This window comes from Bos mutus, chromosome 22 (assembly GCF_027580195.1).
Source record: "Bos mutus isolate GX-2022 chromosome 22, NWIPB_WYAK_1.1, whole genome shotgun sequence".
NCBI classification, from domain to species: Eukaryota; Metazoa; Chordata; class Mammalia; order Artiodactyla; family Bovidae; genus Bos; species Bos mutus.
In genome coordinates, this window is record NC_091638.1 from 55952100 (window position 1) to 55965813 (window position 13714).

Here is a 13714-nt window from a genome sequence, read left to right on the forward strand (position 1 = left end):
AGAGAACACGTTTACACGCAAAACGCACTTTCTGTGAATAGTTACCACACTGGTCATACTGCGCACTCGACTTTTCCCCTTAAACGGGCTCCTGCCTCAGGACGGACCCGTGATGTCCCACTGACCGCTCACCTCCAGGCTGCCCTGCTGGGCCTTATACACCACCTGGGGGCTCTCCTGCAGAATGCTGCCGTACAGCTCCCGGAAGTGGGCCATGTTGGGCTTCACGATATTCAACACTTTTGCCTTATCCTCTCCAACCACCATCCGAAAGTCACCTGGTTAAAATAAGCACAAAACCAGTTTCGCACTGCGACTTCAGAGTCTGCCCTGTGGACTGCAGGCCCCCAAATGACCTGTGAACCAAAGCCCCCCAGCTGACACTGCACCAGGTCAGCCTGGCAGGATCTCTCACTCGAAACACTGGCTTTTTCACCTTCAAGACGTGAACACAGCAGCCCAGGAATGCAGGCACTTGTTCTGGGGAAAATAGAGCCTCTCAAACAACAAAGCCCTTTAGCCAGTTAAAATATACCGAAGTACAGAAGGAAGTCACCCTGACAGTTAATATGCACTTGTTTTTCCAATGCACAAGCTTCTCTATTTATAAACTTTCATCTTGTTAACAAAACTCTGCCTGTGACCAATCAGAGACGGGAGTTGTGTGTTATCTCATCCTTGGTGCTGCTCACTCAGCTTGGCCCTGCCTACTGCATTTGTATGAGGGCTTTTGAGGTATTCTGTGAATATAAATAACCTTATTATATTTGACAAGGACACAGATTACATTTAAGATGAACTTTAAAGCAGATATACCTTTAAAAAGTTGCAAGTGGTGAACTGCTGATCTAGAGAAGCAAGAGGCAACAAGGCCTCCTCCTGGGGACAGAGGTGCTGATGGCCACCCTCCTGAGGAGCTCATTCCACCCATGATTATTCCGCTGCTGGTCAGGGCCATCTTGGTGTCCTCCGTCCAGCCCGTCAGCACCAGCCTGCTATCCAGCAGGCCGGAACCACTGCAGGCCCTACAGCCAGTCTCCCGTGGACAAGTCCGGACCACCTGCAGGCCAGCAGCCACAGGCAGCTCCTGGGCCAGGGTGCAGCCTCGCCTATGCGCATGCCCAGAAGCCAGCCCTGCCTATGTGCATGCCCAGAAGCCAGCGCAGCCCCCTAGAAGGGTCCATGCTGCCCATACAGGGGGCTCCCCTGGGACAGGGAGTCCTGGTGAGTGAAGGGGCATGCTGCTGGGCCCATAGGGCAGCTCCGACATCAGGCCATAATTGTTGGAAAAATTATCAGTTACCCAACAGTAAGTATGTACCTCAGTGAAGAATAAAATACACTGGATTTTTAAGCTTCAAAGGACCGTGTGGAGACAAGCTTTGGAAAAGATTCATGGACAGCCTCTGGAACCTGACCTCTGTGAGATGAGGTGGGGACTAGTTAGGGCAGTGAGCTCGAGTGAGTCCTGTCCTCTCACTGCCCTAACGAGCCGCTCAAACACAGACGACAGCATTTTCTGTTTGTTTACACAATTACACACGAGGATGACTGCTAGTGAGAGGGTAGAGAAACTGGTTCTCTCACGTAATGCTCTTGACTCGTACACTGCTATAGTCCTTCTGGAAGCTGTGACTGACAAAGCTTCATCTCTGGAGAGCGAGCCCCAAGCCCCAAACCCAAACAGAGGCCAGGAGGTGAAGCTTGCTGAGGATCTGGGTCATCATCCTACCTCGTCTGCCCACACGGCCGTCCCCTCAGGTGGGCACTGCCGCCTCCCCACATGGCAGGAAGGGAACAGGGACACGGGGACGATGGAACCGGCCTGAGGTCTCCCAGGAAGCCAGTGAACACCCTCCACACACACAGCTCTTCACTGAAGCACAATTTCAGTTCAGTTCAGTCACTCAGCCATGTCCAACTCCTTGCAACCCCACAAATCACAGCATGTCAGGCCTCCCTGTCCATCACCAACTCCCGGAGTTCACTCAAACTCACGTCCTTCGAGTTGGTGATGCCACCCAGCCATCTCATCCTCTGTCGTCCCCTTCTCCTCCTGCCTCCAATCCCTCCCAGCAGCAGAGTCTTTTCCAATGAGTCAACTCTTCGCACGAGGTGGCCAAAGTACTGGAGTTTCAGCTTTAGCATCATTCCTTCCAATGAACACCCAGGGCTGATCTCCTTTAGGATGGACTGGTTGGATCTCCTTGCAGTCCAAGGGACTCTCAAGAGTCTTCTCCAACACCACAGTTCAAAAGCATCAATTCTTCAGTGCTCAGCTTTCTTCACAGTCCAACTCTCACATCCATACATGACCACTGGAAAAACCATAGCCTTGACTAGACGGACCTTTGTTGGCGAAGTAATGTCTCTGCTTTTTAATATGCGATTTACAACACTGAAATCCTGGCAGCAACCAAATGTCCCTCAACAGGGGAACAGTGCATCCATACCAAGCATAGACCATGGACCACCCACAATGACCAGGGACCACAGACCACCCACACCGACCACAGATCGGGGTGCACCCACACTGACCATGGATTGGGGTGCACCCACACCAACCGCAAACCACCCACACCGACCACAGACCACCCACACTGACCATGGACCACCCACACTGACCGGGGACTGGGGCGCACCCGCACCAACCGTAGACCAGGGTGTGCCCACACCAACCGTGGACCAGGGCTCACCCACTAAGAGTTACCGGAACCACACACAGAGATGGAAAATGACCATGGAATAATGTGCAGCTGAGAAGCCAGGACACAAAAGTACCAAAAGGAAACAACTTTGTAAAAAAACAAGACAAAAGACTATTTTTAAATGGTTATGTTTACTCTAATAAGAGACACATTTACTGTGGGCTCTTTAATGGCATGTGCTCCACATCTGCTGTCTCATTTAAGGATGCCAAGTCTGACAAGGAAGGTGCTGATTATCCTCAGTCTCACGGACGAGGACAAGGAGCAACAACAACCTGCCCAAGGCCCGGCCACGTCCCAGGATCAGGGCAGTGACATTTCAGGTGCTAACTTCACTTCACTCTGTAATTCTCCCCTGTAATTTCCCCCCTTTCCCTCACTTCTGTAATGCTGGCTCACTACCTCTAGCGTTCTGAAGTAAGTTCACGGATGCACAGACATGCTGTCCCAGCAAATGTGAATGGAGAGGCAGCTGGGTTGACTTTGAATTGTGTATATACCCTCATGCTTTCATTCAGAGCCTATAAATGTTTTCTACTTCTCCCTGAAGGGATGAAATGTCATCTAACTCTGAGTCTCACACAGCTGGCTCAGAATTGAAGCATCAGTGCACCACTGTTGAGATCTAAATATTTATGCCACCTCCTTACCTCCTGTACATTTAACAAACAAAAGCTCTTACATTTTAGACAGTAACTTTCTGAGAGAGGGACTGTATTTTACCAAAATTTAAAGGCAGACGATCCAAACCCTCCCCAAACAACAACTGCCGGCCACGATGAAAGGAGCTGGGAAACATTAAGGACTTTGTGCAAACAGGGACCAAAGCGTATTCGTCCCTGTGACCCCGGCTCCACGCCCGCTGCCTGGCACATGAAGGCAGATCCATAAATGTCTGCTGAATTGGATTTCTCCCACTGCTGTGCAGCAGAACCAGCTCAGCCATGGGGAACAGCAAGCAAATGGGCTTATCACCCGCTGCTTCAGAACAAAATGAATAAAATTGTGGACACAGCATGAACCAGCATCTGATCCTAAGAATCAATTTTTCTTACCTCCACAGATACGCTCACAACAAAATACAGAGATTGAGGAAAAACTGACTGCTGACTTGTATTTTATGGGAGTTTAACTCTTAACTGCCCAAGCCAGAGAACAGCCTGTCTAATGCGATGGCTAGACAAAGGGTAATCTCTCCTTGACCTGAAGTAAGACAAATTCAGAGGCTTGTAGTGCATTTGGAGCTGGCCTGCTCCATGATTCCAGCACGTCCCCAGCAGTCAGGTGTGAGCGGAAAGGCCCGGCTCTCAGGTCTGGCCATATCCCTGGGAGACTGGGGGTGAGTTACTTAACCTTTCTCAATCAGCTTCCTTCTCTGCAACAGTCACACGAACCTCACAAGACTGCCTTTAGGTTTCAGTGATTAAGGTATCAGAGGATACTCTGTCCACAGTGAGCAGACAGTACTGCTGTCATGATGTGTATATGGGAGGGGCAGGGCAGAGGGTGCAGGAAGCCCTGGGTTTCTACGACACTGGCAGGCTAACTTTCCCTCTTAGACGAACTGCCACACTCCTGTCATCTCCGTTCAGTAAATATCTGGGTGGCTTCTAAGTGCCGGGAGCTGTGCTGGACTCAGGGCATACAAAGATACAGACTCTGCCTCAAGCAGCAAGTGACATTAAAACAGCATTTCAGAGCAGGTTAGTGCCCAGGACTCCTGATGTGGGAGTGGTCAGGAATAGGAGCTCAAACTGGAAGCTGATATGTGCAACATAATATTCATTTTAAACAGGTTTTTCTTTTTTTTGAGATATAATTCACATACCATATAATTCTTATATAAAGCACATAATTCTATGGTGGGTTTGTTTTTTTTTTTTTACTGTATTTACAGGGTTATGCAACCATGTAACTTTAGACCATTTCAGCCTCCTTAAAAGAAACCCTGTACCACCAGCAGTCACTTTTCTTCCCTGCTTCCACCCTCAGCCCCACACAGACTAATCCACTTTCTCTATATATAGATTTTCCTATTCTGAACACTTTATATGAGTGGAACTGCACAATACACGGTCTCTTGATTAGCATGATGTTTTTAAAGTTCATCATGTTGGAGCACCTATCAGTACTTATTCCTGTTTATGGCTAAATAATATTCCACTGGGTGGATGTACATTTTATATATCCATCTCTCAGTTGATAGGCATTTCGGGCCTTTTTTTTTTTTTATGAATAACCCTGCCCTGAACATTTGCATAAGAGTTTTTGTGTGGATATATATTTTCATTTGTCTTGGGTAGATACCCAGGAGTAGAATCGCTAGGTCACATAGTTGCTTTAATATTTTGAGGAACTGCCAAACTGTTTTTTCCAAAGTGGCTATGTTATTTACATTCCTTCAGCAATGTATGCAGGTCAATTTCTTCACAGCCTCATCAACACCTGTTCTCATTTGTATTTTGATCATAGGCTTTGGGTGTGAACTGGGGTCTAATGCTGCTGAGCACCTTTTCATGTGCTTATCTGCTATTTGTATGTAAAGTGGGCTTCCCTGGTAGCTCAGTTGGTAAAGATTCTGCCTGCAATGCAGGAGACCCTAGTTCAATTCCTGAGTCTGGAAGATCCACTGGAGAAGGGATGGGCTCCCACTCCAGTATTCTTGGGCTTCCCTTGTGGCTCAGCTGGTAAAGAATCCACCTGCAATGCAGGAGACCTGAGTTCATCCGATCCCTGGGTTGGGATGATCCCCTGGAGAAGAGAAAGGCTACCCACTCCAGTATTCTGGCCTGGAGAATTCCATTGCTGGAAGAGTCCATAGGGTTGCAAAGAAATGAAGAATGATGCTGAGCACCTTCCATGTGCTTATTTGCTATTTGTATACTTCCTCTCAAAAAATAGTCTATACAAATCCTTTGCCCATTTCTATATTGGGTTACTTGTCTTTTGTGTTCTAAAAATTCTTTAAATATTCCAGACACAATTTCCTTATCAGATAAATGATTTGCAAGTATTTCTTTTCATTTCATAGGCTGTCTTTTCACTTTCTTGATGGTTTTGTTTGCAGCATAGAAATTTTAATTTTTATACAGTCCCATTTATCTACTTCTTTTGTTGCTTTTGGTAGATATTTAAGAAAACACTGTATAATTCAAACTGACTCTTCTAAAAGTCTTATGGTTTTAGCTCTTATGTCCATGATCTGTGTGTGTGTGTGCTCAGTCACTCAGTCGTGTCTGACTCTTTGTAGCCCCAGAGGCTATAGTCCGTCAGGCTCCTCTGCCCATGAAATCTTCCAGGCACGAGTACTGGAGTGTGGTGCTATCTCCTGCTCCAGGGGGCCTTCCCAACCCAGGATCTAACCTGTGTTTCTTGCATCTCCTGTACTGGCAGGCGGATTCTTTACCACTAGTGACTCCTGTTGCTTCCTGACCTGCATACAGGTTTCTCAAGAGGCAGGTCAGGTGGTCTGGTATTCCCATCTTTTTTAGAATTCTCCACAGTTTATTGTGATCCACACAGTCAATGGTTTTGGCATAGTCAATAAAGCAGAAATAGATGTTTTTCTGGAACTCTCTTGCTTTTTCCATGATCCAGCGGATGTTGGCAATTTGATCTCTGTTTCCTCTGCCTTTTCTAAAACAAGCTTAAATATCTGGAAGTTCACAGTTCACGTACTGCTGAAGCCTGGCTTGGAGAATTTAGAGCATTACTTTACTAGCGTGTGAGATGAGTGCAATTGTGTGGTAGTTTGAGCATTCTTTGGCACTGCCTTTCTTTGGGACTGGAATGAAAACTGACCTTTTCCAGTCCCGTGGCCACTGCTGGGTTTTCCAAATTTGCTGGCATATTGCATGCAGCACTTTCACAGCATCAACTTTCAGGATCTGAAATAGCTCAATTGGAATTCCATCATCTCCACTAGCTTTGTTTGTAGTGATGCTTTCTAAGGCCCATTTGACTTCACATTCCAGGATGTCTGGCTCTAGGTGAGTGATCACACCATCATGATTATCTTGGTCTTGAAGATCTTTTTTGTACAGTTCTGTATTCCTGCCACCTCTTCTTAATATCTTCTGCTTCTGTTAGGTCCATACCATTTCTGTCCTTTATTGAGCCCATCTTTGCATGAAATGTTCCTTTGGTATCTCTAATTTTATTGAAGAGATCTCTAGTCTTTCCCATTCTGTTGTTTTCCTCTATTTCTTTGCATTGATTGCTGAGGAAGGCTTTCTTATCTCTTCTTGTTATTCTTTGGAACTCTGCATTCAGATGCTTATTCCTTTTCTCCTTTGCTTTACACTTCTCTTCTTTTCACAGCTATTTGTAAGGCCTCCTCAGACAGACATTTTGCTTTTTTGCATTTCTTTTCCATGGGGATGGTCTTGATCCCTGTCTCCTGTACAATGTCACAAACCTCCGTCCATAGTTCATCAGGGACTCTATCTATCAGATCTAGTCCCTTAAATCTATCTCTCACTTCCACATCATAAGGGATTTGATTTAGGTCATACCTGAATGGTCTAGTGGTTTTCCGTACTTTCTTCAATTTAAGTCTGAATTTGGCAATAAGGAGTTCATGATCTGAGCCACAGTCAGCTCCTGGTCTTGTTTTTGCTGACTGTATAGAGCTTCTCCATCTTTAGCTGCAAAGAATATAATCAATCTGATTTCGGTGTTGACCATCTGGTGATGTCCATGTATAGAGTCTTCTCTTGTGTTGTTGGAAGAGGGTTTTGCTATGACCAGTGCATTTTCTTGGCAAAACTATTAGTCTTTTCCCTGCTTCATTCTGTATTCCAAGGCCAAATTTGCCTGTTACTCCAGGTGTTTCTTGACTTCCTACTTTTGCATTCCAGTCCCCTATAATGAAAAGGACATCTTTTTTTTTGGTGTCAGTTCGAAAAGGTCTTGTAGGTCTTCATAGAACTGTTCAACTTCAGCTTCTTCAGCATTACTGGTTGGGGCACAGACTTGGATCACTGTGATATTGAATGGTTTGCCTTGGAAACAAACAGAGATCACTCTGTCATTTTTGAGATTGCATCCAAGTACTGCATTTCAGACTCTTTTGTTGACCATGATGGCTACTCCATTTCTTCTAAGGGATTCCTGCCCGCAGTGGTAGATATAATGGTCATCTGAGTTAAATTCACCCATTCCAGTCCATTTGAGTTCGCTGATTCCTAGGATGTCGACGTTCACTCTTGCCATCTCCTGTTTGACCACTTCCAATTTGCCTTGATTCATGGACCTGACATTCCAGGTTCCTATGCAATATTGCTCTTTACAGCATCAGACCTTGCTTCTATCACCAGTCACATCCACAGCTGGGTATTGTTTTTGCTTTGGCTCCATCCCTTCATTCTTTCTGGAGTTATTTCTCCACTGATTTCCAGTAGCATGTTGGGCACCTACTGACCTGGGGAGTTCCTCTTTCAGTATCCTATCGTTCTGCCTTTTCATACTGTTCATGGGGTTCTCAAGGCAAGAATACTGAAGTGGTTTGCCATTCCCTTCTCCAGTGGACCACATTCTGTCAGACCTCTCTACCATGACCCGCCCGTCTTGGGTGGCCCCAAGCAACAGTTAGAACTGGACATGGAACAACAGAGTAGTTCCAAATAGGAAAAGGAGTACGTCAAGGCTGTATATTGTCACCCTGCTTATTTAACTTATATGCAGAGTACATCATGAGAAACACTGGGCTGGAAGAAGCACAAGCTGGAATCCAGATTGCCGGGAGAAATATCAATAACCTCAGATATGCAGATGATACCACCCTTATGGCAGAAAGTGAAGAGGAACTAAAAAGCCTCTTGATGAAAGTGTAGAGTGAAAAAGTTGGCTTACAGCTCAACACTCAGAAAACAAAGATCATGGAACCTGGTCCCATCACTTTATGGGAAATAGATGGGGAAACAGTGTCAGACTTTTTTTTTTTGGGCTCCAAAATCACTGCAGATGGTGACTGCAGCCATGAAATTAAAAGATGCTTACTCCTTGGAAGAAAAGTTATGACCAATCTAGATAGCATATTGAAAAGCAGAGACATTACTTTGTCAACAAAGGTCCATCTAGTCAAGGCTATGGTTTTTCCTGTGGTCATGTATGGATGTGAGAGTTGGACTGTGAAGAAAGCTGAGCGCCGAAGAATTGATGCTACTGAACTGTGGTGTTGGAGAAGACTCTTGAGAGTCCCTTGGACTGCAAGGAGATCCAACCAGTCCATTCTGAAGGAGATCAGCCCTGGGATTTCTATGGAAGGAATGATGCTAAAGCTGAAACTCCAGTACTTTGGCCACCTCATGCGAAGAGTTGACTCATTGGAAAAGATTCTGATGCTGGGAGAGACTGGGAGCAGGAGGAGAAGGGGACAACAGAAGATGAGATGGCTGGATGGCATCACTGACTCGATGGACGTGAGTCTGAGTGAACTTCGGGAGTTGGTGATGGACAAGGAGGCCTGGCATGCTGCGATTCATGGGTCGCAAAGAGTCAGACACAACTGAACGACTAAACTGAACTGAGTGACTCCTGGGAAGACCCATCCATGATCTATTTTGAGTTAATTTTGTGTAGGGTGTGTTAGGGGTCCAACTTCATTCTTTTGCATGTGGAAAAAATAATTATTATTTCAACAAAGGTGACTAAGGCAGCATTTCTAGGAGGTAGCCTAACACACCATTCAAAATACATCCTCAAAAATATCTCCGTGGCTGCAGAAACTATATCATCACTTCACTAACTCACACATGGAGGAGAATGAGGTAAGAACAAATAGTTGATGCGTTGGTGCTATACATTTGAATCATATATAAATTTTTCTCTTGCACACTTTAGAGAACACAAATAGGTGCAGGAAGCATCAGGTTTACGATACTGATTCAGGAAGGAACCAGTACCACAGCCATCCACCCACCCACCCGTCCCCTAAGTATTTACCGAGCACCTAGTATCTGTCAGGTGCCACTATAATCACTAAAGGAGAGTGAACAACGCAAGAACATACATCTGCCTTCCACATCCTAGAGGTGGAACAAAGACCAGAGACAAGAAACCCAACAAATAAACAGTACCTCAGAAGGTGGAAAGTGCAAAGAAGGAAACACAAGCACAGGAAGATGGCCAGGAACGGGGAGGAGCCCCAAGCGGTCCTACAGTCCCTACCATAGTTCCCGGTGTGAGCCAGGAAGGGCACGTGCCACACAGGCGCTCTGCAGGACAGGGAAGGGGAGGAGCGAGGATCCTGGACCAGAGCACCTGTGTTCACCCGCACGCTGGACTAGAAGCTGCAGGGCCCAGCACGAGCTCCCTCCTGCTCTGGCTTCGGGATCTCCAGACACAGTACAATACGGAGCAGCAGTACAGCAGGCTCATGAATTTCCAGGATTAAATGAGTTAGTACATGTAAAGCACTTAGAACACTACCAGACACACAGTAAGTAACCCAGAAACGTTAGACACGGGTGGTGACTGACACCCTTTCAGGAGCGCGGCACGCTCAGGAACCAGCTAGTGACCGAGTAAAGAAGCGTTCCGAGCGAGGCTTCAGCAAGCGCTCAGGCTTGCCAAGCCTGCGGAAATCTGTTTCCAAATGACTGCGAGAGTCACTCCCAACATCCACGTCACCCAGGGACACTGCTGGCGAGGGCAGAGGTGTGACTGTCATGGAAGAAATCGTAGGAGCTCTCGCCCCAGAGGAAAAGTCTAACTGGCTTCCACCAGGATCCAGAAATGGGGATGTTCACTCGCACTGTAGAGGGCTGGCACTCATTCCTAATTTTTTTTTCTCTAAGAACCACTCAGCTGACACTTCCTCACTGCTTTGTCTTGTTCCTAGAAGTAGCTGAGGCTGCGTTCAGACAGTTTGGCACCGAAAAAGAAACCCATTCTCTCTCTCGCACATGTCAGCGGTTGAAGGGTTTTTCGTTCCTCAAGGACTGTGAAGGGCCAAGTGACTCTACCTGACTTAAGTCCTCTGCTAACTCTGACACGCATCATTTGCCAACATGTACCAGTTTAGTGGTTAGTATATCAGGCGACATAATCCCAGTTTGGTGAACGTGTCCAAGGAAGCTAGTGTCTCCCTTTGCTCTCTTCCCTACCAAACAGATTTGGCCGAACTGAACCATAGTCATGTCATTAGTAAAACAATGGTAGATGAAGGCAGCCTGAGTGTCCACCAGTCACTGAAGCACTGGGCGGATCAGGGTGTCTCAGCCTGAGGAAAGTCTCTGCAGCCAGCAATGATACACAGTAACAGTGATGAATAATGACAGGAGTCATTTTCTGAGCGCCAACCATCAGTGAGCTGTGATGCTGGGGTTTTATACATATTATCTCATGGAAAATCTTCTTATGAAATAGTTATTTCCCCTTTACAAAGGAGAAAACAGGCTCGGAAAGGTTCCAGCACCTTCACGAGGCTAGCGTTCAAACTCAGGTCTGACTGCAGCCTTGACTTTCTGTCTACAGCAAGTGGCTGTGTGGTGTGTGTGTTAGTCGCTCAGTTGTGTCTGACCCTTTGTGATGCCAAGGACTATAGCCTGACAGCCTCCGCTGTCCATGGAGTTCTCCAGGCAAGAATACTGAAGTAGATTGCCATTTCCTCCTCCAGGGGATCTTCCCAACCCAGGGATGGACTTAGGTCTCCCACACTGCAGGCAGATTCTTTACCGTCTGAGCCACCAGGGAAGCCCTATGTTAATACAAGCAAACATGGATCTAGAATAATGCAGGATAACATTTACTGAGCATTTACGATGTGCCAGGCACAAACAATTTAATTTACATGTATGATTTAGCTTCATCCGTATAAAAAACTCCTTTAGAGAGAAAGAAACTGAGTCACAAGGAGATAAGAAACTTGTCCAAAGACAGAAAGTTAATTAAGGTTAAAGCTAAGAGGTGAACCCAGGAGTCTGACTGCAGAGCCCCAGCTTATAAACTCTGTACTAATGCTGCCTTCCATGAAGTAATATAATGATTAGAAAAAGCAAAGTACTAAACAGAATGGGATTCCTGAGGCTCAGTGGTAAAGAATCCACCTGCCAATGCAGGACATGTGGGTTCAATCCCTGGGTCGGGAAGATCCCTTGGAGAAGCAAATGGAACCCACTCCAGTATTCTTGCCTGGGAAATCCCATGGACAGAAGAGCCTGGTGGGCTATAGTCCACGGGATCACAGAAGAGCTGGACACGACTTAGTGACTAAACGGAACACCCAGCTGAGCAGCTGTTTCCACGTGAGGCTGTTGTGGTCCTGAGGCCCTGCCTGAGCGCTTATCGCCGTCCAGACTGGCTGCGCCCTGTCCATCCACCCACACGCAGAGGGGCCTGCTATGTGCCACGGGGCGGGGGGTTTCTGGAGGTGACCCAACACCGGCCGGGTCCCAACCGTCCTCCCTGCAGGCCCCTCGCTGCCTGGTCAGCTCTCCCGTGGCTCTCCTCACGGGTGCTCAGACGCCAGTGCTCAGGTCCCCCTGGGGAGAGGCCGTCTCTGGTTGCACCAAAGTGACGCCTGCCCCCTCCCCTGTTCTGTGCTGCCACGTGTCTGCCGTCGGGCTTTTCAACTGCAGAGAAAGCGCCATGAGGGCCGGGGCCGTGCCTGCCTTATCCCCAGAGCTTAGAAGGGTGTCCAGCAGAGGAAACTCTCGTGATTATGTGCTGAGGGAAAAAACGTTCTCATTCTCAGTCTTTCTCCCTCCTGCACACTGCTGGCAAAATTATCTTTCCACAACCACAAATCCTGGCCCAGCTTGCAATGCCAGAAAACTTCTGTGGCTCTTAGTTATCAAATTCCCATCTGCTCACTTTGTCTTCAACACCCTGCCCAACCCGGGTCTAACCTCTTCTCCAAAACACCAGAGAGGCAGTGAATTTCAGTGGTTAAGAATGAAGACTAACGTGGAACTCCATCAGTGTTATGGGACAGCCTGGATGGAGGGGCGTTTGGGGGAGGGTGGATACGTGTCTATGGTTGAGCTGCTCTGCTGCTCACCCGGAACTACTGCAGCATGTTCATCAGCTATACACCAACACAAAATACAAAGTTACAAAAAGGGTGTGGGCTCAGATTCCAGCGCTACCACCTACTAATCTACCAGACAACTGACCTGAGACAGACCTGGGCCTTGGTTTTCTCATCTGTTAAATGGGGCAATAATATAGCACCCTATCAAAGGGTTGTGTGTGAGGATGAAATGAGTTATTAGATCAAAGTACCGAAAGTCATTCCTGACATATGACAAAGAATGTGCCTTTCTCCGGCCACCAGCGTGGACCTCCGTCACATCCATCCGCTCCTCCCTCCCTGAATGGGACATGCACTTACACACCCCTGCCTTTTCCACCTGGGCTGTTTTGAAGTCTGCCACTGACTCACTATGACCACATATGTTGACTAATGTGAAGCTCCTTAGAGCAGACATTGCATCCTTAATTCTTTATATAAGGTATGGGACGCTGATTCACTTGATAAATGTTAAACCAGGGATCATTACCTAACACTAGTCAGTAGTTTGCACTTTCACAAGAACGTGAAGGTGGCCCTTTAAAAGTCCATTCGGTTTCCTTTTCTGTTTGCTTAAATGCTGACTTCTAAGAATAACTGAAGGATTAGAGGGCTTTCTGCTCCCCAATTCTGCAGGCTCCCATCTTCCACCCACTCCTTTCTCACCACCATTTATAATGATAATGCCATAAATACTGACCCTGGGGCAGTTAAAGTGATCCTCAAATACTACACAGAATACAGGGATTATTATTATTATTACTGCTAGTAATACTGACAGATCTTGCCTCCACCAACAATTACTGGCAGGAACTTGTCCAATGACACGGAGACAACTGTTTTCTCCATGTCCCCCAGACTCCGCCAGGGAGAAACGGAACTTCGCAGGTTAGGGACAACATATCACCTCTCTCAACTGAAAACAGGTGCAAAATAGATGTCCAAGTTGTAAGTAAAAATGAGGTTGGTGAGTAATTTGAAATCTGGAATA

General features: G+C 46.8%; 1 protein-coding gene across 1 annotated transcript in view; it reads right to left on the minus strand.

The window, feature by feature from the left end:
- TAMM41 (TAM41 mitochondrial translocator assembly and maintenance homolog) overlaps positions 1–13714 on the minus strand; it is a 52378-nt gene that overhangs the window by 19715 nt on the left and 18949 nt on the right. Inside the window, exon 5 of the mRNA XM_005896117.3 lies at positions 133–278. Coding sequence (XP_005896179.2) covers positions 133–278 — 146 coding nt within the window. The remainder of the gene's footprint in view (positions 1–132; positions 279–13714) is intronic.